At 42.3% G+C, this 24,208-nt stretch overlaps 1 protein-coding gene across 8 annotated transcripts in view; it reads left to right on the top strand.

Moving 5' to 3' along the window:
• cc2d1b (coiled-coil and C2 domain containing 1B) overlaps positions 1 to 23,562 on the top strand; it is a 62,453-nt gene extending 38,891 nt beyond the window's left edge. The window contains exons 15-25 of one of the 8 annotated variants that reach the window (XM_085982956.1): positions 1,620 to 1,748; positions 2,715 to 2,773; positions 3,061 to 3,177; positions 4,577 to 4,650; positions 12,241 to 12,299; positions 12,576 to 12,627; positions 14,917 to 15,016; positions 15,801 to 15,891; positions 19,851 to 19,975; positions 20,339 to 20,374; positions 23,282 to 23,562. In XM_085982956.1, coding sequence (XP_085839082.1) covers positions 1,620 to 1,748; positions 2,715 to 2,773; positions 3,061 to 3,177; positions 4,577 to 4,650; positions 12,241 to 12,299; positions 12,576 to 12,627; positions 14,917 to 15,016; positions 15,801 to 15,891; positions 19,851 to 19,975; positions 20,339 to 20,351 — 819 coding nt within the window. In that variant the 3' untranslated portion in view covers positions 20,352 to 20,374; positions 23,282 to 23,562. Of the gene's footprint in view, positions 1 to 1,619; positions 1,749 to 2,714; positions 2,774 to 3,060; positions 3,178 to 4,250; positions 4,651 to 12,240; positions 12,300 to 12,556; positions 12,628 to 14,916; positions 15,017 to 15,800; positions 15,892 to 19,850; positions 19,976 to 20,338; positions 20,375 to 23,281 lie in introns of those variants that run through there. The other 7 variants (XM_085982955.1, XM_085982957.1, XM_085982962.1 and 4 more) reach the window with 7 other exon arrangements.
• The last annotated feature ends 646 nt before the right edge of the window (positions 23,563 to 24,208 follow it).

Genomic DNA, 24,208 nt, shown 5'->3' with positions numbered 1-24,208 from the left:
TTAGCTCCACTCCAGCGGGGAGTTTACTGAGGGCGAGATGGAGCATTGCAGCAAGGAAGATCGAGAAGAGCGTTGGTGCAATGACACAGCCTTGCTTGACCCCGGTCCGTACGTGAATTGGGTCTGTGGTGGAACAGTTGGTCAGGATCACGGCTTGCTGTCGTGAAGCAGGCGGGGGATGGTGACAAACTTTTGAGGGCAGCCGAATTTGAGGAGGGCACTCCATAATCTCTCACAGTTGACGGTGTCGAAGGCCTTTGAGGTCAAAGAAGGCCATGTACAGCAGTTGGTGCTGGTCCCTGCATTTTTCTTGTAATTGACATGCGGTGAAGAGCATGTCCATTGTGCCCCTTAGTGGGTGGAATCCGCATTGCGACTCTGGGAGGAGCTCTTCGACCACTGGGAGAAGGCAGTTGAGGAGGATTCTTGCGATGACTTTCCCTGTGGCAGACAGCAGGAAACTTTCGATTTACCGGCACCTAAATAACCGGAAATCTCGGTTAACCGGCAAAATTCAGGAGTAGGTTCAAGTAACTTTTATTACTTGCCTTCCTCAATTTGTTGCTGTGCAAGGGTGTGGCTGCAGCTGTTGCTAAGCTACAGAGACGCTTGCAACTTTTGTGGCCATTGTTCTGAAGCAAGCAACCGGGTTTGTTGCTTTATATGGAGCTCTCAGCTCCGTATCTTTTACTGTAGCTTTTGGTTATCCGGAATTTTTGATGAACCGGCACCACGTCAGTCCCGTCCGTGCCGGATTTAAAAAAAAAAAAAAAAAAGTTTCCTGTAATTACCGCAATCGGACTTGTCACCTTTCTTGAAGATGGTCACAATTATGCCATCTCTGAGATCCCCTGGCATGTTCTCCTCCTTCCAGATAAGAGAAATTAGTTCATGAATTTGTGCCAGTAGTGCTTCTCCGCTATGCTTTAGTGCCTTGGCAGGGATTCCATCTGCTCCTGAGGCCTCCTTGTTCTTCAGTTGTAGGGTGGCCTTTTCAACCTCATGCCGGGCTGGGGTTGTGCTGATATGGTGGCGGGTAGCATGCTGCGGGATGGAGTTGAGGACACTCGCGTCGAAGACAGTGTCTCGGTTAAGGAATTCTTCGAAGTGCTCCTTCCAGCGGGCACTGACTGCCTCTCTGTCCTTGATGAGTACCTCTCCGTTCTTGGCCCGCAGTGGGGTAGGACCTTGGGTGCTTGGGCCGTAGATGGTCTTGACTGTGCTAAAGAATCCACGCACGTCGTGGTTGTCGGCTAGCTGCTGGATCTCCTGTGCTTTCTCCACCCACCATCTGTTCTTTAGGTCGCGAGTTTGTAGAGCTGCTTTCTTGCTCTCGAGTTGTGTTGCTGTTTCCAGATCAGGTATTGTAAAGTATATGAATGTATTTTGCTATAGTGTTGGGGTATTGTAAGAGATGGAACAAAAAAGGAAAGAAAATCGTCACAAGGTGGCAAGACCCTGCAAAATGACTGCGCTGTCACTAATTAATTTAATGTTAACTTTTAGTGTGATTTAAAAAAAAAAAAAAAAAAAATTATAATCAACCCAAGTATATTTTCTTTACAGGATAGATATGCTACAAAAAAAGAACATTGAGTATATGGTTATTCCCTTTCCAGGTTCCTTCACCCCCTGAGGATGATGATGATGATGACTTTATAATGGTGCATCACAAAGATGTGCAGATTTCACCAAAGATGGATGAAGTGTACACACACCTTATGAAGCTTCTGAAGGAACAGTATGAGGTATATGATGAGACATATTCTGTAGTGCATACATAATTGCCTAATTCACTGGTAAAAGTTCATTGTGTTTACAATATTACATAGTGATGGTCCTAGTGGTGTAGCACAGGTTGCATTACAAAATATTTACAACACACTTCTCCACCATCCCCCACATGATGACTTTACATCTCATTCTGGGAGATTCTGAAAGAGCTTCAGGTATTTAACGTGATGAAACAAAATGCATGAGTGAAACAAGCTATGTCTTATCTTGCCCTCCAGCCAAATTGAAGTCGAGAAACATGATGCTTTGTTCTCTGGTGATGAACTAGAGGAGATGGGAGAAAGACAATTTACAAAATGGGAGCAGAAGGAAGAGAAATAAGAAAATATAAATACATGTAATTGTATGCAAAATGTCAACTTTATTTCAAAAACAAATGCATGGCTATTTGGTTGAGGAAAAAATCAGTGAGCTGTGATTGTTAAACATATTTTATTTTAGTCCTTAAATGGCTGTTTCTGCTCCCCTGACCATCTTGTGGATAAAGCCAGGTCTGTGCTGAGTTAGTTGACCTTACCCAGGATACCAGTAAGGATGAATCACTTGATCTCTGCACCGCTGGCTAGGAAGGGAGAGGGGGGGGGTGGATTTTGGCCAGTATTACTGTCCCTAATAACTATCTAGTGAGTCCTGCTGGAAAGTGCATGTGTGAGCACCGGATAAGGCTCTGCCTGATGCCTTCCATGGTTGAATAATCTGCCAGAACTTGCTGTGAAGAGTGGCCACTGAGCCGAGATATTAGAGAATTACTAATACCTGTGGAACGGTAGCCTAACTGGAATCGGTATCTTCAGAACAGGGGCTGGGGGTGGTGGTGGGGAACTGCCTAGATAAGTCTGCTACACCGAATATCTTACCAAAGCTGTCTTCCTGCTTTTCCCTTTCACATTTGATTTTTAAATCTCTCCTTTTAAATCTAGAAATGTATGACCTATTCCAAGCAATTTACACATCTCGGTAATGTGACAGAGACTACAAAGTAAGTGCAAATGGTGTCCTTAATCCATTTGGAGCATGTAATTGTAATAGAAATTATAACTTGTAACCAAACAAATCATAAAAGTAGCAATGATAAAGTAATACTTTCTACACAAACAGAATAGTTATGTCTAAGAATATAATTGAAACTTAAGAATATATGCACATTGGTTTAGCAGTATCCTTGCATCAGAACATGTTTTTATTATTCTGACACCAGTAATTTTTAAAGCTTTCACCTCTAGTTACATACACTTTATGTGAAAATGTACATTGTTGGTTTTGTAGATTTGAAAAGATGGCCGCTGATTGTAAAAAAAATATCGAAATCCTTAAACTGGGACAAGCTCAAGCTTTGGATCCACCAAAGTACCATTTTGAGGAGAGAACCTTTAAAACTGTACGGTATGGATTTCTGCTTTTGTAAATAATTGTAATTGCAGCATCTTGCAGTTTAAAAAGTAAATTTGCTTCTTGAATGGAGAGAGTGATTCTTGAAATTGAGAATAACTTCCCTGAGGGTGTTGAATATGATCTATTTTGGTTTGGATTGTAAAGGCAACGCCACATTTCCACAATATCTGGAATCCTGTTGTTGGTTTTGCAATCTGGACTAATAATAAACTTGGAAGCTTTCCTACGGTAATTGGTGAGCATCTCATAACTGAGGTTACCTCTCTGTAAAATTTAAAGATCGCAGAACATGGCGAGATGTGCCATTTGAACAAAAGAAGTTGGTAACACAAACAGTAGTAGCCTTTTGTCTGTTACCAAATCAATCGATCATTACCAACATAATCTTTCATTAACAAAACAAACGCCTCCCAGCCCGGCAACTTCTATTGCTGAGAAGGAGAAAAGCAGCAAGTTCCCCATCAATTTGCACACCATCCTAATTTGGATAAATGGTGCTATTCCTTCATTGTCACACGGTTGATTGAAATCCTGAAATTCCATACCTAGCAATGTTGTGGGAGAACCATCACTACAAGGACTGCAGCAGTTTGAGAGCCCACTACTACCACCACCATATCGGGCAACTAAAGACGGGCAATAAAGGAAGAGTCTTGCCAGCATTATACACATCCTGAATAGATTTTAGAAAAAATTGCATTTCTTCACCTTTATCGTTATATTATCATGGAGTGTGACACTGAGATGCCCAAGCAGGTTGATGGGTGTCTCCTTGACCAACCATCATCTGACCTGTTCCATGTTATGCTGTTACCGCTCTGCCATTTATGAAAACGTACAGATATACAAAATGATTCAATGTGAAGCAACTAAAAATTGTTGCCCTACAACAAGAATTTAGTACTTGTTCATTTGAGAGATGAGAAAACTGGAGGGGAAAAAAGAAAGCAACATTTTATTCAGCATTACTGTCAATATTCTGATTCTGAATAAACGTAACAGACTAAACAAAAGGTATTTTCCTTTTTTTTTCTCCCCCTTAAATTTTCTCTCCCCTCCTGAAGGTATTGTGTTGGGAGTTGGGTTTCACGGGTATCGAGTGACACTTGGCTACATTCACGTGAGCTTCGATAGTATCACCATATTAAATCCTCCTTGTAGGTTGACACCTATGAGGATTAGTGCCATAAAAGTTCAAAATGGCTCACTTTGAGAAAAATGTAAGTTGGTATTCAGTTTATTCTACTTGTGTATTATCTCCTAACAGTGAGTAGCTTTTCAAAAGCCAAAATTGCCCTGTTCCTTCCTACGGGTGACTGTTTGACTTAAGTTTTACATTGTATGATTATATGCTACTAGGCAGACCAAAATATTCTGCTTTATTTTGTAGGATATTTTCAGACATCAGCAGTACTGAAATGCTTCTCATCATTGTAAAAGGAATAAATCTCCCTGCTCCTTCAGGTAAGGCAAAATAGCGCCCCATGTAACAGTAGCGTAATGCAAAAGTAGCTGATAATGGCTACATTGATAAACTCATAGTTTCTAGTAACAAAAATAAACATTGGCATATGAGTTAGGTTCGAGGGGCCGCATAGCCTACTCCTGCTCCTAATTCTTATGTTTGACACATTTGCTTTTTTTCTAACGAGAGTTTAATTGCAGTCTAGACTAATAAGATGGAAATCGTCTCTTCCTACTAGTTGGAAGGGTTTAATTGAAATTAATTTGGATGGTATGAATTAGCTTTCTAATGGGCACAAGGTTGCAGCATAAAGCAGTCAGTAATTGGCTAAAAATTAGCATTTCCACTCAGAAAAGCCACTAGGATGTCTGGTATCGCAAATGAAATGTCACCTTGTAATAGGGATTGTCCTTCAGAAATCAAGGATGAAGCCACATTAATATTTGGCATTCTTGTGCTGTAACCAACATGGGCATGCTTGATGCTGAAACTGAATTCAAAAAAGAAGTAAAATGTTCCATTCCCCAGCACTGACATTGTATATTTTTATGAGCACACCAAAAATAAAAACATAATAAAGTAACACCTCTGAAAGGTTTGTTTAATAAAGGTATTGTATAACTGAGCCATACAGACCATAACATCCTATTTTCAGTCTCTTGTCTGTACTGAGTTAACTGATTTCAGCTGCAGCAGTATTAAGTGCTACAATTGGCCTCCGTATGCATGAGCTTTGGGAGGGAAAACGCAGGGTTCCCAATTGTGTTTGCTGTCCAGTGGCTTCTGAACGTATGCATATGTGGACATTAGGTGAGTATTGTGGTAAACCACTGTTTGTATTCCTGTTTGTCCTGTTTGTATTCCACTGTGTACATGCCTGGACATGCCTCGGCTGACTCCTCCCACAGGTCCTAGTATAAAGGTGACTGCTCCCCAGCCCTTGGTATCCTGGACCGGTCGACCACTCGAGGCAGACCTCCATTCTGTTGTTAATAAAAGCCTTTAGTTACTCTTCTAACTCTCAGTCTTTTATGAGTAATTGATAGCGCATCAATTTTATTAACAACATTTTTATAATGGAGAAGATCCTCACACCAGCATGCCTGGACTTAGATCATCGGGAGGCGGACTCATCCACCAAGTTTACTCACTGGCTTAAGTGTTTCGAAAAATTCCTGACCGCCTCCGAAGCAATCAAATCGGACGAGGACAAACTGGATGTCCTGACCTCCAAAGTGAACCACCGAGTGTACTCGGTCATCCAAGACGCGACCTCGTACGCGGATGCTATCAAGCTCCTCAAGGACCAGTACACGCGCCCAGTGAACGAAGTGTACGCCAGGCACCTCCTGGGGAGTCGTAAACAACAACCTGGGGAATCGACCGTGGAATACCTTCAGGCACTGTCTGTGCTTGGCCGGGCCTGTGGTTGTAAGGATGTAAAGGCCGCCGTATACACAGAGGAACTTATCCGGGACGCTTTTGTAGCGGGCCACAGATCCAATTACACACGACAGCGACTGTTGGAGCAGAGTAACCTCGACCTCAACAAGGCCTCTGAACTCGCACTATCGTTGGATGCAGCCTACCAGGGCATGGATGCCTACTCCTCTGCACCGTGGACGCCGCGGGGAATGACAGCCTGGGACACGGTAGGACCGCCTCATAGCGCCGTGCCACCCCAGCCACACCCCAACAACGGCCCAACTACCGCAGCAGTGTCCCAAGGCCAGACAGCAGTGCCCCAAGGCCAGAAATGCTACTTCTGTGGCCAGGCAAAACACCCCAGAGCGCGCTGCCAGGCGAAAAACGCGATCTGCTCGGGCTGCGGGAAGAAGGGACACTACGCTAGCGTCTGCAGGGCCAAAGCCACCCCGAACACCAGCAGCGCTGCGTGTGGGCCATGCGGGCCGCCATTTTGGACCTCCCCGGCCGTGTGCGAATCACCGGTACAGCAGCCATTTTGGACGCCTCCAGCCACATGGGGATCATGGACGCCGCCATCTTGGACGACAGCCGGGACGCAGCAGGCCCCCGACACCGCCTCATCTGATACCCGCAGCGACACACCGACCCCTACGCTGGCATCCGTTACACTGGACCAAGCGAGACCGCACCAACTGGCCAGTTCCACAATGGACATTAAGGTAAATGGTCACGATACAATCTGCCTTTTTGACTCTGGGAGCACGGAGAGCTTCATCCACCCCGACACGGTGCGGCGTTGCTCTCTCCCAGTCCTGCCTGCGCAACAGCGGATTTCTATGGCCTCCGAGTCCCAGTCGGCGGACATCGGCGGCTACTGCGTGGTGACACTCGTAGTAGACGGGACCGTGTACGATCATTTTAAACTTCTGGTCCTGCCTGACCTCTGCGCTGCCGTCCTGCTGGGGTTAGATTTTCAGTGCCACCTTAAAAGTGTTACGATGGCGTACGGTGGACCCCTACCCCCACTCACAGTCCGCAGCCAGCAGCTTCCAAATTGCCCGCCGCGCACCAGGTGCAACCTCTCCACACTCAGAGTCACCCCCCCACCACTGTTTGCTAACCTCACCCCCGACTGTAAGCCCATCGCCACAAAGAGCAGGCGATACAGTGCCGGGGACAGGGTTTTCATTAAAACCGAAGTGGAGCGGCTCCTGAAAGAAGGGATTATTGAGGGCAGCACCAGCCCCTGGCGAGCCCAGGTTGTGGTCGTTAAGACCGGCGAGAAGCAGCGCCTGGTCATCGACTACAGTCAGACAATAAATCGCTACACCCTGCTGGACGCCTACCCACTCCCCCGTATAGCTGATATGGTCAACCAGATCGCGCAGTACCGCGTCTTCTCGACCATTGACCTGAAATCAGCGTACCACCAGCTCCCCATCCGCCCTGAGGACCGCCAGTACACTGCCTTTGAGGCAAACGGCCGCCTCTATCACTTCCTTAGGGTTCCCTTTGGCGTCACCAACGGGGTCTCCGTCTTCCAAAGGGAGATGGACCGGATGGTAGATCAAAATGCGTTGCAGGCCACTTTCCCATATCTGGACAATGTGACCATCTGCGGCCGTGACTTGCAGGACCATGACGCAAACCTCGAAAAATTCCTCCGCACCGCCCAACTCCTAAACCTGACATATAACAAGGAGAAGTGCATATTCCGCACAAACCGCCTCGCCATCCTTGGCTGTGTTGTGGAACACGGAGTCATCGGCCCCGACCCCGACCGGATGCGTCCCCTTATGGAACTTCCACTGCCTCAAGGCCCTGAAGAGGTGCCTAGGGTTTTTCTCCTATTACGCCCAGTGGGTCCCCTACTATGCGGACAAGGCCCGTCCGCTGATCAAGTCCACCTCTTTTCCCTTGACGGCAGAGGCCCGCTTAGCCTTCCACCGTATCAAGGAGGACATTGCCAAAGCCACCATGCACGCAGTGGACGAATCCATCCCCTTCCAGGTGGAAAGCGACGCGTCCGACTTTGCCCTGGCCGCTACCCTCAATCAGGCGGGGAGACCCGTGGCCTTCTTTTCACGAACCCTCCAAGGCCCGGAGACCAGACACTCCGCTGTTGAGAAGGAGGCCCAGGCGATTGTGGAGGCTGTGCGTCATTGGAGGCACTACCTGGCCGGAAAACGATTTACCCTGCTCACTGACCAGCGTTCAGTTGCTTTTATGTTTAACAACAAGCAGAGGGGCAAAATCAAAAATGACAAGATCTTGAGGTGGAGAATCGAACTTTCCACCTACAACTACGAGATCTTGTACCGGCCCGGGAAGCTAAATGAACCCCCGGATGCGCTATCGCGTGGCACCTGCGCCAGCGCGCAGATCGATAGACTACGGGTCCTCCACAATGACCTCTGCCACCCGGGGGTCACCAGGTTCTTCCACCTCATCAAGGCCCGCAACCTGCCTTACTCTATTGAGGAGGTCAGGACCATGACCAGGAACTGCCAAGTCTGCGCTGAGTGCAAACCACACTTTTATAGACCAGACAGGGCCCACCTGATAAAAGCCACTCGCCCCTTCGAGCGCCTGAGCGTTGATTTTAAAGGGCCTCTCCCCTCCTCCGACCGCAATGTGTACTTCCTCAATATTATTGATGAGTACTCCCGTTTCCCGTTCGCCTTCCCCTGCCCGGACATGACCAGTGCCACGGTCATTAAATGTCTGAACAACCTCTTCACCCTGTTCGGCTTCCCCAGCTATATCCATAGCGACCGGGGCTCATCGTTTATGAGCGACGAACTCCGTCAGTACCTGCTAACTAGGGGTATTGCCACAAGCAGGACCACCAGTTACAACCCCCGGGGGAACGGACAGGTGGAAAGAGAAAATGCGACAGTTTGGAAGGCCGTCCTGCTAGCCTTAAAGTCTAGGGGCCTTCCAACCTCCCGCTGGCAGGATGTGCTCCCCGATGCGCTCCACTCTATTCGGTCTCTGCACTGCCACTAACGCCACCCCTCATGAGAAAATGTTCGTCTTCCCAAGGAAGTCCACATCAGGGACATCGCTACCGCCATGGCTGACGTCCCCAGGGCCGGTCCTACTGAGAAGACACGTGAGGACCCATAAAACGGACCCCCTGGTCGAGAGGGTCGACCTCCTCCACGCCAACCCCCAGTATGCTTACATCGCATACCCGGACGGGCGGGAGGACACAGTCTCCATAAGAGACCTTGCACCCTCGGGGACCACAGTAACCCACTACCACCCCCCCCACCCCACGATCCGATATCCAGCCCCAGCAGACGGCAGGCCTGGGCCCCGCGACCCGCTCGACATCTACGAGGACGACACGCCTGTGCCACAGCCTACGCTGGACTCGACGCCGGAAGCTTCACTACCCCTGCCGTCGCCACGCCGATCACAGCGGCAGACAAGACCTCCGGAGAGACTCCAATACACTAACTTTTAATACACTTCACCCCGCCGGACTCAATTTTAAACAAGGGGTGAATGTGGTAAACCACTGTTTGTATTCCTGTTTGTCCTGTTTGTATTCCACTGTGTACATGCCTGGACATGCCTCGGCTGACTCCTCCCACAGGTCCTAGTATAAAGGTGACTGCTCCCCAGCCCTTGGTATCCTGGACCGGTCGACCACTCGAGGCAGACCTCCATTCTGTTGTTAATAAAAGCCTTTAGTTACTCTTCTAACTCAGTCTTTTATGAGTAATTGATAGCGCATCAAGTATAGAATAAGAATATAAGAAATGGGAGTAGGAGTAAGCCATACAGTCCCTCGAGCCAGCTCTGCCATTCAATAAGATCATGGCTGATCCTCGACCTCAACTCAACTTTCCTGCCCAATACTCTCATCCCTTGATTCCCCTAGAGTTCAAAAATCTATCGATCTCGGCCTTGAATATACAGTACTCAACGACCGAGCACCACAGCCCTCTGGGGTAGAGAATTCCAAAGATTCACAACCCTCTGAGTGAAGACATTGCTCCTCATCTCAGCCCTAAATGGCCGACCCCTTATCCTGAGACTGTGACCCCTGGTTCTAGACTCTCCAGAATGAAGCTCGGCTACTGTGCCTTCGTTCCCCAGGTCAAATAATGTGCCAACAATTGCTGTCTATGTCCACTCATGAAGAATGAGCATTTGGGCAACATACAGGAGAATAGCTGGCAACCAAGGAATTGTACCCCATTATCAGTCAGCATCTTCAGGAGAGGAGTAGGACAGGAGACCATAATTACAATTATATAAGAAGTCAAAGATTAAAGTATTATGCTTTGTCATTTGGGCCCTGTGCAGTTGTAATCCAGGCTCTGCTTAAGAGATATGTTCACCTCAAGATAAACATTGGCCCTGAATTTCTGATTGGAGGCATCTGCACGCAGAAAGCCTCCAAACGGAAAAAATCTACGCACTTATCTGCTGGTTCTGTAGGTCCCGAGACTTCCGATCCTGGAAGAGAGGCCCAGGCAGCCCAGGGGCGCACGCGGTTCGCAAGTGTCCCTGGGATCACGTGGGCCACGGGGAACCAATCAAAGAGAATCCCCCTGCACACTTTTGACAGGTCTCTACGCATAGATCTGTCAAAAGTATGAATGGGGATCACTTAAACACAGTTAATCATTAAATACATTTTTTTTAAATCACATATTTAAAATTAGTTAAAATGACATTAAATTAAATATTTTAAACAAATTCAATATTTTGAAAAAATATTTTTTTTACGGGGCTAAAAATAAACTTACCTTTTTAAAAGTATTAAAAAAAATTTTTTTAAATTTTTTAAATTAAAACTCTTATGCTGGTAAAAGCAGGCCTTACGCCTGCTTTTACCAGATGTAAGATTTTTAAAGGTTTTCAGCGGGCGGAGATTGTGCCGAAAGTGGAACTCTGCCCGGAGGCCCTTTCCAGGGCAGGCAGATGCCTGCAACTGGCACTTGCGAGGCCCCTACGGGTGCATACACACCCGTGGGGGTCGGAATATCCAGCCCATTGTTTTTTGCCAACTATTCGTAGCAATGTCATTTAAATATTTTATTCTTGGGAGAAGATTAAAGTAATATACAGTACTGTGGAAGATTCTATATAAGTATTTGCGCTGTGGGATCAGTGGGTCGGTACTGTCTTTGTATATAATAAAAAAAAAGAATTATTGCATTTTTCTTAATTGAATAAATTATATAAAATAAGTTTGAAAATCCAAATTATCCCTATTAAATGACCACCTGAGTCTTTGGGAGCTCTTGAGAGCCAGATATAGCAACATTGCCTTGCTACCTTTTGATTGTTATGAAGAAATTTTCACTCATTTTGTTGCTTTGATTTTAATGTTAGCTTGTCATCACTACAACCGAAATTTCTTTTAAATTATGCATAAATGATAATACTGCTACAATATCAAAGTAAATCTATAAAATTGTATCTAAGGTTTTGTATTTCACACAGATTGTTTCTTCACAACACTGCTGCATGCCTCCAATGTCTAGTCAAATATGCTGTTTCTCTTTAAATATGTTGTAAAAGAAAAATACAGAAAACTTTGGTTTATCCGGAGGTTGTATGTCCGGAAACCTCGATCTAACGGCAGAAATCAACAGCCGTTTTGGTTAGGTTTTTTTTTTCTTCTAGCATTTTTTTTTAACAGTCAGGCTCTGGAAAGTGTCTCTGTAGCTTAGCAACAGCTTCAGAGATGCTTCCAAGGTACGGGCTGAGTGTTTACAAGCTGTTGCTAAGCAACAGTGTTTGTTGTCAGATACGGAGATGAAAACCTCCGTATCCTTCAACATTAGCGCTGGTCTATCCGGAAGTTTTGATAGATCGGCAGCAGCTCGGTCCCGTCGGTGCCAGATATCGCGAAGTTTCCTGTAAATTGTAAATGTAAAACTTAGTGTATATTACAAAGCCTGTGGTACTAGACACCAGTGAAAGGTGTATTGTAGATGACATTCCTGCATCGTGTGCTGTTAATAACCTTGACTTAACTTGTTTGTAAAACCCTTTACACAAATGTCTATTTTTAAAAAATCAACTAACCACAACACATTTATGAAGTTAAATTGAATTTATTTTCTATGTTGTGACTTGGATGAGGAGCTAATTCCTACTGGGAAACATAGCTTATTTTGTTTTATTTTACACAGGTGTGGCCACACATGACCTTGATGCCTTTGTAAAGTTTGAATTTCAGTATCCTAGTACAGTGAGTAAAATTGTGTAATAAATATTTAGACTTTACATTCTGGTTGCAATCTAGCAACAATGTTCTTCTTCTCTTCAGTTACAGACTGCACTTAATTCCAAAAAGTACAACAGAAATTTACAAATGTAAATCACTACGTATTTGTGAATATATCTTGTTGATTTTAACTAGTTGAATATTAATATCAATTTTTATTTCATATGATAATTATTCACGAAGAAACTATAAAATATATAAATGTTACTGTTAACCGTAAGCTACAGCCTTTTTTAACAGGCGCAAGCCCAACGAAACAAAACGACTGTGATCAAGAATACTAATTGTCCAGGTATGAGACTAGCAGCTTTTCTCTGTTTTCAGGAAGGAGCTGTATGTTTGTATCATTTTTGTTTAAATATATTAATATTCTGAATCTGAATAAATGTGTAGCTTGAAATGACATATTTTTGATGAGGCCATAATGTAAAGCATAACTTTTTCAATGACACTTTCGTATTTTGCCATTCTATTTTATGATCTATTCAACTAAATTTACAACTATAGTTCTTTGTGTTGATTTTATGCCCAGATTAATTGTTAATGTAACCAAGTCCAGCTATCGCAAATATGTTACTTACCTGTACTTAGTGCACCATTGAGGGACAGTTGCAGTCATGGTCCTTCTGATTTTTTTTTGATGAGTGGTGTGTATCTGCACTTTTTATTCAGATTTCCATGAACACTAGGAACTACAGACCCACTGTTCTAGAGTCTCAGACGATTTCCATTCTAAAGTACACAAAGTATGAAGTTTACCAATGGCCTGCTGGGTACTGAAAGAGGCACTGCTCAGTATTGTATAAACCTTGGGGTTCTAGGTTTGTTTTCTGCTTTGTGCTGTGTTAGCTGGGGGTAGCAGTGGAGGCACCACATTGGCCTCAGTGAGCCTAGGCTATGGAGCAGAAAAGTCAGCTAGGGGTTCTGCTGATAGCCCTCTAGTGATCCCATTGAAATATTTGCATGAGTGTCGGCTAAGAACAAGATTGAGCATGAGTGCAGGAGAGGAGAGAAAATTGCGGGGTAGAGAATACAAAGTCCGTTATTGAACTATTTTATAGTATGCAGTCTTTAAAGGCTCTGCATGAAAAAACTTCCACTTTCTTACAGCCTATATATGTATATTATTATTTATATCCATTATAGGTTTTGTTATCTGAATCGGGGAAACAGCCTCTCAGCATCTACCTTGTCATGCTCGCTTAAGAATTTTATACGTTTCAATGAGATCACCTCTTATTCTTCTAAACTCCAGAGAATATAGACCATTTCTACTCAATCTCTCCTCATAGGACAGCCCTTTCACCCCAGGAATCAATCTAGTGAACCTTTGTTGCACCCCCTCTAAGGCAAGTATATCCTTTGGTAAGGAGACCAAAACTGTGCACAGTACTCCAGGTGTGGTCTCCCCAAAGCAAGACTTCCTTACTCTTGTACTCCAACCCTCTTGCAATAAAGGTTAACATACCAGTTGCTTTCCTAATTGCTTGCTGTACCTGCATGTGAACTTTGTGATTCGTGTACAAGGACTCTCAAATCCCTCTGAATACCAACTGCTTTTTAAAAAAAAAAAAAAAAAAAATCTGCTTTTCCATTCTTCCTACCAAAGTGGATAATTTCACACTTTACTTCATCTGCCACTTTTTTGCCCACTTACTTAGTCTATCTATATCCCTTTGCAGCCTCTTTATGTTCTCCTCACAGCTTACCTTCCCACCTGTGGTTAGACTACAGTGTTGTGTCCAATTCTGGGCACCACACTTTAGGAAGGATGTCAAAGCCTTAGAGAGGGTGCAGAAGAGATTTACTAGAATGGTACCATGGATGAAAGACTTCAGTTACGTGGAGAGCCTAGAGAAACTGGGGTTGTTCTCCTCCTTAGAGCAGAGAAGGTTAAGGGGAGATTTGCTAGAGGTGTTCAAAATCTTGAAGGGTTTTGATAGAGTAATAAGGAGAAACTGTTTCCAGTGGCAGACGGGTCAGTAACCAGAGGACACAGATTTAAGGTGATTGGCAAAAGAACCAGAGGTGACATGCGGAAACATTTTTTTATGCAGCGAGTTGTCATGATCTGGAATGCACTGCCTGTAAGGTGGTGGAAGCAGATTCAATAGTAACTTTCAAAAGGGAATTGGATAAATACTTGAAAATAAAAAATTTGAAGAGCTATGGTGAAGAGATGGGGAGTGGGACTAATTGGATAGCTCTTTCAAAGAGCCGGCACAGGCACAGTGGGCTGAACGGCACCTGTGCTGGATTATTCTATGATAAATTAATCTTGAATGAGACATGTAGCTTATTATAAGGTTCTGCATTTTAGAATTAGTGTGAGCACAGTGTTAATGCCCTGTAATTACGTTTTTATATGAAGAGATGATCTAAGGAGGATGATTTTATATTTTTGTGTGCTGACTGCACTAATGTAAAATACCTAGCCTGTTTGTGATTTGTTGCAAGACTATTTGGTAGTTGAAATCAATTAGGAATGTGCATTTCAAATCCTTTTAGCATGTTTTATCCAAACTCTGTGAGGTTCTATGTGTCATATAGTTTTTTTTAAAAGCATTTTTTTTTCTTCCAGAATATAATCAGAGTTTTATGCTCAATATTAACAGAAACCACCGAGGATTTAAACGAATAATTCAGACCAAAGGAATTAAGTTTGAAATATTTCATAAGGGGTAAGAACAGCAACGGGTAGTGTATTCTGCATAAAAATCCGAGTGTATCTGTTCTTTTGTATGACGGTGCAGGGATGTTACAAAAATATTTTCTGCCACAAGAAATTTGTGCTTGACTTTGGAGCAGGAGGAGGAGTTTCTTTTGAGAAGCTTTCTACTGTTTGTGTCGTGTATATTTTTACAATGGTGATTCTATTTGGCAATTTTGGTAACCATGTATTGTTGCTAACTTACCAATTTAAAAAAAAAAAAAAAAAAATGTCCTCTAACCAATTACTCTCTTCAATGAGACTAGAATCCTAGAAGTTGTAAGCATCTTTTGACACACCACCTAGTTTCCCCATGGCACACGCCAATCCCAACAGAGAATGCACTGGAGACCTATTCCAAGGCTACTGCATGTCCTGCTTTGCAGTTGACCACTAGGAAAGCACCCAGGGACGACTGGCCCTTCTGTATGTATATACGTATCTTTCTCCTATCATATAAAGATGCAGCTGATCTCCCTAACCTAGTTCAGATCAATCACTATGAGGGAGACTGCAGCTTGTGTCCTAGAATACCCAACGCTGTGCCATGGTTATTTTATTTCTCTGTGAAAGCACCCTTTAGAGTTCCATACTAGCCTATTGCTTTAATCTTTTGTATTTGTATTAGTCAACCACTATTTCTATACTTAGTACTGTTCTGTTTTTTAGCACAGCAATTTGGAGGCAGGTAAATATTGTTTTGTTTTGCAAGATTATTTCTGTTAGACATGATTAATTGCTTTGACTTTTTACAGCGGATTTTTCAGGAGTGACAAACCAGTGGGAACTGCACAGCTAAAACTGGACAAACTAGAAACTGAATGTGAAGTCAGAGAAATCGTTGAGGTAAGATACTTGATTTTGATAAATTTGTATGTTTTAAAGTAACCAGTACTTGAAACCCTTTCAAGCATCCCATGTGTCAGCACTTTCAAGTTATGTCAAAAATAGTTCACTGAAAATAATACCAAAAAAATTATTTATTTATTTCTATTTCTTTTTCTTACAAATTTTACACATGAATTAATTTAGTTTGCAAAATAACTAGTACATCAGTTTCACTAATTTTCAATAATATTGCAACCTTTGAAGGAAATAACGCTGGCTGGACAGCGTCATAAATGCTGGCAGTCCTTTGGTATCTGGTCAAGTGGCCATTCTACATGCATGTGGGCAGACTATTCAACCATAGTGGGCATCACAGACAACCCTGCTCTTTTCATCACCCAATGCACATGCATCCAGCAGGGTTCATGGGATAACAATCAAGAGCAGAAACCCTGGATGACTTTTCCCATTCCTTACCCTATGAATGCTGAAGCTAATCATCTTGTCCCCACTGTCACCTGACTGAAATCAGTAAACTCAACACACACCGGGAATTGAACTTGAGGCCTTTCACGTATAAATAACTTAGAGCTGCACCATTCTAGTATTTAGCCGCTGTTATTGTTCTGTTTTTATTGCTTCAATTTCATCACTCACCAGTTGTATGAAAATTGCTTATTCTGTTTTAGTATGTGTTACATTGTAAAATGGGTTGGTGTGGTGGAACAGCATGTTGAAGTCTCAATGTGTGATAAAATACCTGTTTCTCTTTTCCATGTGGTGAGTTAGTCGTTTTAGGCTTTTTTTTTTTAAGAAGGTGCCAGGCAGCACTTTCCTAGCTCAATAACTGATCATTAATGATACATATTAAGGAAAACCTCACTGATCTTTATCATTGATGTCAGCAGAGTGACTCCAGCATTGTGACCACCTCAAATGGAGAGCCTCCAGGTTGGAGAATAAAAGAGATTTAAAAGTGCAATTTGTATCATTCCACATGAGAGATTCATTTCTATGTTTCTCTTTCCTAGAATTCCGATGCTTCCAGCAATAAGACTCCACCCCCACCCAATTCTATCACCAATAACTTTTCATAACAATGTGGAATTCAGGCACAACATCTCTGTACAGAGTCCCGCTATCTTAATTCAGATTCAGCATGTGAATCTTGGGCTGCCCACCAAAAATTAAGTGTAATTTTTTTGTGTGTGCATATTGGATGTTGCACTTTTGGGAAGTGGACATAAATCCAGTGGGCATTTCTGTCTCTGAATTGATCCTGGAATTAACCCTACTCCAAAGCTGGGACTGATTCAGAGTGCAGAAATCACCACACCTATACAGGCATTCGGAGGTTAGAATTTGGATTTGATCTGACTTCTCATTGCTAGTATTGTCCATATATACTTGGATCAAATTTGATGAGAATTGAGCTATGTACCATGGCCCCATAAACACACACGTAGCAAAATCTAAACTAACATTTCCCTGTGCTTTTAACCTGCAGCAGACTACAATCATACCCAAATTATACTGCACTTTTTGAAACCAGCACAACTCTTAATTCCGTCCAAATCTGGTTTCAAAAGTACTGTATAAATTCAGGATGCGCCACAAGACCAGAATAAGCAAGGTGTGCTATTTAGATTCTGATTTTGCAGGGAGGTAGCTGCAGTATGCTTGGAAGTTAGTTTGCATTAGAATATATTGTGTAGGCAGATTACTCCTGATAATTGTAAGTCATTTTTTGTGCTGAAAAATTTGAATGATCCAATAATTCAAATTAAGCAGAGGGAATTTAGTGTTTAAAGAAATTCTAATTATCAGGTACTCTAAAGTAAGCAATTTGGAATTGAGTATATTTTATTACATATCAATGCACGTGAGATTATATTGTTGCGCAAGGCATTGTGATCGATAGGTGTGCCCTAAAGCTTTTTAATGTTTTAACAGAGGGGCTTCTCCAGTGGGTAAAACAGTTGGTAACTGAGTCAGACAGTCCAGAAAGGTCACAGGTTTGATGCCTGGTGTGTGCTGAGCTATCTGATCTCAGCAGGGGTGCTGCAGTTGACCTCGTTACCCTTGTGTTATTTCTATTGCAACTGGAACAGCACCATTCAGATTCTGACAACAGAAATATAACCAGGGTATAAGTCTGTGTGCTGCATGCTGTTAAACATAAGGAGATATTCTCTGGTCTACAGAAGACCAAGGGGGAATAATAGCTTTTTTTTTTGTGGCCCATGTCATTCTGATTTCAAGACAGAGTACATCTGGAGTAGAATTAATTCCACCGCAAATTCACATCAGCATTATTCATCCCACTAAGGAGCTGGTATTGTAGAAAATGAACATTTTATTCAATTACAAATTGAATATCTCACCAACTGCTATTTGACTTGCAAATTAACAAATGCAATTTCAAAGCTGGTGTAAAAAAAATTCAATGTGGGAAAGTTGAGTTGTGAAAGCCTGGAAAGTAGTTACTTGAGTAATGAGGTTAACTGTATGAGGACAGAGAGGGCTGTAGGGAACTAGAAGAGGTGTCAGTCTGAAATATGAGAAAAGATGAAATTGTTCAATGCATCAGCTATTTTTTTTAACTGAAGTCCTCTCTAACAGTAATCGAATTATAACACAAAATCCTGTGGCACAGAGAAGGGAGTGTTTACTTTTTTAATTACAATTATTCTTTAGTCACAATTTGTTGACCTATTCATAGCAATATGTGTTCATTGTGGTCATGAGTGAGTGATATTAATTGGCTGGGGTTGTGGCTGAGCCTGGGGACTGACAGCAGCTTATGCTGCTCGTGTGTACTGCCACTGTATTAGCGCTTGGTGAGTTGATTGTTTGTTTACTTTGCGTGACTTGGCTAAAGTCTGTGTTTAAGTCCATTTAGAGGTGGAAGAGCTTTATCGTTTTGAGTTTCTACTGTTTTTCTCAAATACAATTTACTAAAATATTTAAGTATAGCTGCTGCCATTTTTAAATTGGCATTATAGACCAACATTGTTTAAGTTAAATGACAACATTTCAGATGCTATCAATTCTAAACTTCATTTGCAGCATGTCGCATTTTATTGGCCCAGAAATTCGGGTCTCCACGGGTGAGTACGCACGGGGTACTCACCCATAGGCCCAATGGAAGTGCCGGTTTTCTGCATGCACTGCGCATGCGCGGGAAACCGGCACTTCCGATCCTCTGAACGAAGGGGTTCAGAGGTCGAACGCGCGCGCAGGAGAGGCTGCGCGTGCGCTTTGAACTTAGGTTTTTTTTGCAGGTTATCCCGGGATCGTAAGCCTGCAGTATTTAGAAATGTAAAAAGCAGGCGTAAGGCCTGCTTTTTACAAGGTAAGTGGTCAATTAATTAAAATTAAAACATTTTTCCCACAGGTTTATTATTTTTAAATACTTTAAAGCAAGGTAAGTTTATTTTTAGCCCCGTTAGAATAAAATTATTTTTTTCAAAAATTTAAATTGTTTAAAAGTTATTTAATGTAATTTATAGTTTATTTAAAAAGTGTGATTTTTAAACATTTATTTGAAGGTTTACTGCTATTTTGGGGCCGTAGTATTCATAAGTTTTGACAGGTCTTCCTGTCAATCTTATGAATGGGCTTTTCCCTCCTCCGATTGCCTGCCCATGACTCACGTGATCCCAGGGGACGCATCGCACTAACTACGCCCCTGGGACATGCACTGCGCGCCGGCAGCTGGGCCAGGCCCCGGAGCGGAATTCCACGGGGCCCTACAGCTCAACTGCCGGCGCGCAAAGTAAGTGCAGGTCGGGGGCTTACACCCGTGGGAAGCCCCCGACCCGAATTTCTGGGCCAATACTGATTTGTGCTGGCTATCACAAACTGCTATTTCAATTATTTTTAAATGTTGCAACAGTATTTGTGGATGATTTTTCAATTCTATAGTATTTTTCTAGGACTGTGTTTGAATCTCACGTTTGTTTTCCTTACCTTAGATTTTTGATGGTAGAAAAGCTACTGGTGGTCGATTAGAACTGAAAGTTAGGATCAGAGAACCTCTTAGTGGACAGGATTTGCAAATTATCACAGAAAATTGGCTGATCCTTGATCCAGCCACTAGGTGAGAACATCTGTAAATAATTTTCCTTCGTATGATTGTAGATATGCATTTTAAGTTATGAAACTTGTGATGGATATTGCTTATGGTTGCCTCTCAAACAATAGATGGTCTGCAAAAATATATTTTCCCATTTCAAATTTTTTCTCCCCCATTAATTTTTTTGTTAGTTTGTGCCATGCATCATTGAGGGAAGAGGGAAGGCAGTATGAGAGCAGCAGCTTTTACACCGAGTTGTCCTCTCCCTTTACAAAAGTGGTATCTGCTCTGAGAATTGGGGGTGTGGTGGGAAAGAGAGGAAGTGGAATCTAGCGCTTCTAGCCACTTCGTAAAAGTATTAATTACCTGACTTTTATGTTTGTCTAGGGCGCAGGACTAAAATGACTGCCTGAACTTCGTCAGGTATGTTGCTTGTTTGTTTTTGGCTTCCTATAGTGCACCAGCTGGTCTTTGCTTAGCGCCTCAGCCCAGAACCACAGCTGAGATTCAAGAATTCAGCAGGATGAGGATCGAACACTCGCCTCACTGCTCAGTTGCACTAGTATGTTAATGTCTTTATTAACTGATGGTGACTTTAGATGAGTACATGAAGAGAAGTTTAGATGACATGTTATAAAATGGATATTGAGCTTTAAAATTAAGTTTGGAGAAGTGCTGTTTTGATGAAGTGCTTTATTGGGTCAAAATTGTTTCATAAAGGAAATAGCCAGATTGTAACAGTATCATCTGTGGCCTGAATATGGTTTGTTTATAGAGTAGGGTACTCTGTTTGTTTATCTTTGGGCCAGATCTGGCTGTAGCAGGGCATCTCGTGACATGCCCAGTTAGTTAGACTTTTTTCTGTACTCTTCAGCGCAAAAACATTTTGCACCGTAACTTGCTGGGAGTGCGAGCTGATAACGAGGCATCTGGGACCTTGGTGAACGGCAAGACCAACAGTGTATCTTAGTAACCAATGAGATGTAAGAATTGAGAAACAATACAACTTGAGATGGAGGGTGAATTAGTCAAATCAGGTACAGAAAGAGAAATAGAAATAAAGATTGCATTGAGAGAAAAAAGAGACAAAGGAAAAGTAAGTTTTTTTTGGTGACATTTTTAAAATCTCCAAGAACAATTTACCACCCGAAGGAATGAGACTCCACAACTTATATTGTTCATTTTTTGGACCAGAGAGGTTGATTGGCATTGCATTAACAATGATCACATCGTTAAATGCACTTATGCTGTCAATTACCCATCTTAACTTTCTGTGGCATGTTTAATGTGCAAATCCAGCAAGTTCTTAAAAATAACTGGAGACTAAGGGCAAAATGTAATTTGTGCAAAGCAAACAGCGGAGCGGCATAAATCACCAAGTACTGGAAATGTGCAACTCACGGTGTATCACTTAATCCCCTGAACTTGCTGGCCGATTTGCACATTAATAACTGCGTGCGTCATTAACATGCCATTATTTTTACAGCAAGATCCGGCCCTTTATTCTAGTGGTTTAACCAGAATAAATAATTTGTTTAGGTACAAGCTGTGGAAGGAAGCTCAGTGTCAAGTGCACACATTGATGTGCACTTCTGATCTTATCCTAAATGTTTAGCTTGTAGGAAACATATATAGGAATTTGAAAACAAACAAGAGTCTCCTCTACATTGGGGAGACCAAATACAGATTGGGTGACTGCTTTGCGGAACACGTCCGTAAGCGTGACCCCAAGCTTCCGGTCACCTGTCATTTTAATTCACTGCCCCATTCCCACTTAGACCTCACTGTCCTCTTGCATTGTTCCACAGAAGCTCGGCGTAAGCTCGAGGAACAGCACCTCATCTTCCATTTAGGCACTTTACAGCCTTCCGGCCTCAATATCGAGTTCAACAATTTCAGATCATAACCTTGGCCCCTATCATATTTATATATATTTTTTATCCACTTTTGGTTTGTGCCTTTTCTCTTTTTTCTCTCCCACATGACAGCTGTCTTTCATTCTACTAGCGCATTTCACACTTCATCTAGAGCCATCTTTTGTTTCTTAATCTGTCCTATTACCATCTCGTCTCGCCTTGAATCTCTCAATGTCTCTTCTCACCAAACCGTCCCTTTTGTTCTTTCATCCCCTCCCCCATTTCCCAGCCCCCAACTTCTTTTCATCTGTTTCATTTCCTGCTTTTTTTTCTCCGTTCTGAAGAAGGGTTTCGACCTGAAACGTTAACTCTGTTTCTCTCTCCACGGATATTGCCTGGCCTGAGTTTTTCCAGCTTTTTCTGTTATTTAGTTAATGGTAAAAAGGCTGTAGTCTTTGAAGACAGCTAAATTGTAGCCAGCAGGACCTGATAACAGGTGGATGGAGGTCTTAAAGAAAATTATATTTTAAGGGAAGGTTGCTAATTGACACCCATCACTGGCTTTGTGTCTCAAGGACACATTTCAAAGTTGTGAAATCTCAATTTTTAACACTTGCATTTTGTCTAAATCCAAAATACACTTCAAAGACTTAAAGCAAATTGATATATAAATAACCACAATGTTATCAAAAATCTGTCTAATGCTTCAGCAGGCTTAACAAAATTATTTTAATTTGTTTAAAAAAAAAAATTCCCATCATCCATAAAGGTATTGACTCCCTCAATTAAGAAAAAGGCCAATTAGCCATTATTTGTGTGTGAGTCTTGACAATGAGTGCAGGTTATCTAATTATGGAGGACATTATGGCAAGCCCGATTTTGTCTTTGCCCACTTTCCACATGCGCTTCCACTTGAGATAGTTGTATAATGATCAGGATCAAGAATTCTGCTCGATAAGATTGATTGATTTATTTAGTCCTTGTTTCCCTAATCGAAGAGTACTGTGGCTAATTATAGCCTCAGTCCTGACTGAGCTCAGTTAACTCGGGACAAGCTGGAAATCAAATCTGGGACTCTGGTCTGTATAGTTCAGAGAAGATTTTACACATGAGCCATCAGAACAGCTCTATTTCTTGAAGCCAAGAAATCATAATGACTAAACTCTTGGTTGTGTCTCCGTTATGTCCATCTTGTCAGGTGTTTTCTATCTTGTTCTTCAATACGTATGCATTGAAACTTTTGTAACCAAACACGAGTCCATTGATTGCTTGAAAATCCTGTACCAAAACCCTGCTGTATTATTGTTATGCCGGATAGTGAACCATGCCAAAATATTTTGGCAGGCATGCCAGTTAACAAATCATGAGTAACACACCGTGTTGCAGTCACCGCATTCATATGAAACAGAAAATGGAAGACAAAAATTATTTAACAACAAAAGCAGTAATACATTGGATTTTTCTTTTTTTGTAGGTCAAATGGTAAAATTGATGCACCTCTTTCGTGACTGCTACAGTAAAGAACAGAATCTACAAGTATCAACTGCTGCTATTGAGTGCCATATACATACAATGCCAAAGATGTTATGAAAGTCTATTTAATGCTGTATTTCTTTATTGCAAATCTGTACATTCAAAACTATTTTGCTGTGCCCTGTTTCTTTAAAGGTAAAGGTAATGTAGAAAAACCCATGATTGTGAAAAATAAATTTAGTAATAAATTTGCTACATTTTAACTCAGTAAAAATTCTGTTATATCCTAGGCACATTGTATTTTATTACTTGGATTTAGAAAGCTTCCATGGAGGTCAAGAGGCTGAATGTGTTAAAGCTCTTTAGGAGTGGTCTGTTTTGAGAACTGAAAATCAAATGCTGATTGGAAATGGAGGTCATAGGATGCTGACAAAGTCCCTAAACCTGAAGCCAAAATAGATGTTTTTGTACTTTGTAAGTGGTATTTAGGTAAATGCAGAAATCTGTCCTAGGCTTTGTTTGCACTATATCACAAATTTCTCCAAGTGAGAACATCGGTTTCCTTTATCTTTCTTTTCTTTGATATATTTTGCATAAATTTTACAATTAGTGAAATTCTAATATTGCCCTGATAATGATCTAAAACAAGAAAAAGAAAACATTGCCATTGTGGCCAGTAAGTAACCATAACTGTTTGACATAAGTACAGGAAATTGTGCGCTATCCGGCACCGATGGGACCAAGCTGTTGCCGTTCCCTCAAAACTGCCGGCCACTCCAGCGCTAATGTTGAAAGATACGGAAGCTTTTGAGCTCCGTATCTGTCAACAAACCCTGTTGCTTAGCAACAGCTTCTAAACCGTCCAAGTGTTTCTGTAGCTTAGCAACAGCTTCAGCAGACCTTGCCTGTCGAAAAAAAACCTAACTAA

Source organism: Somniosus microcephalus, chromosome 3, assembly GCF_052327205.1.
Source record: "Somniosus microcephalus isolate GS21.2 chromosome 3, FLI_Smic_1.0, whole genome shotgun sequence".
Lineage (NCBI taxonomy): Eukaryota > Metazoa > Chordata > Chondrichthyes > Squaliformes > Somniosidae > Somniosus > Somniosus microcephalus.
The sequence above is the reverse complement of the archived record's forward strand: the minus strand, read 5'-3'. Positions and strand labels throughout refer to the sequence as shown.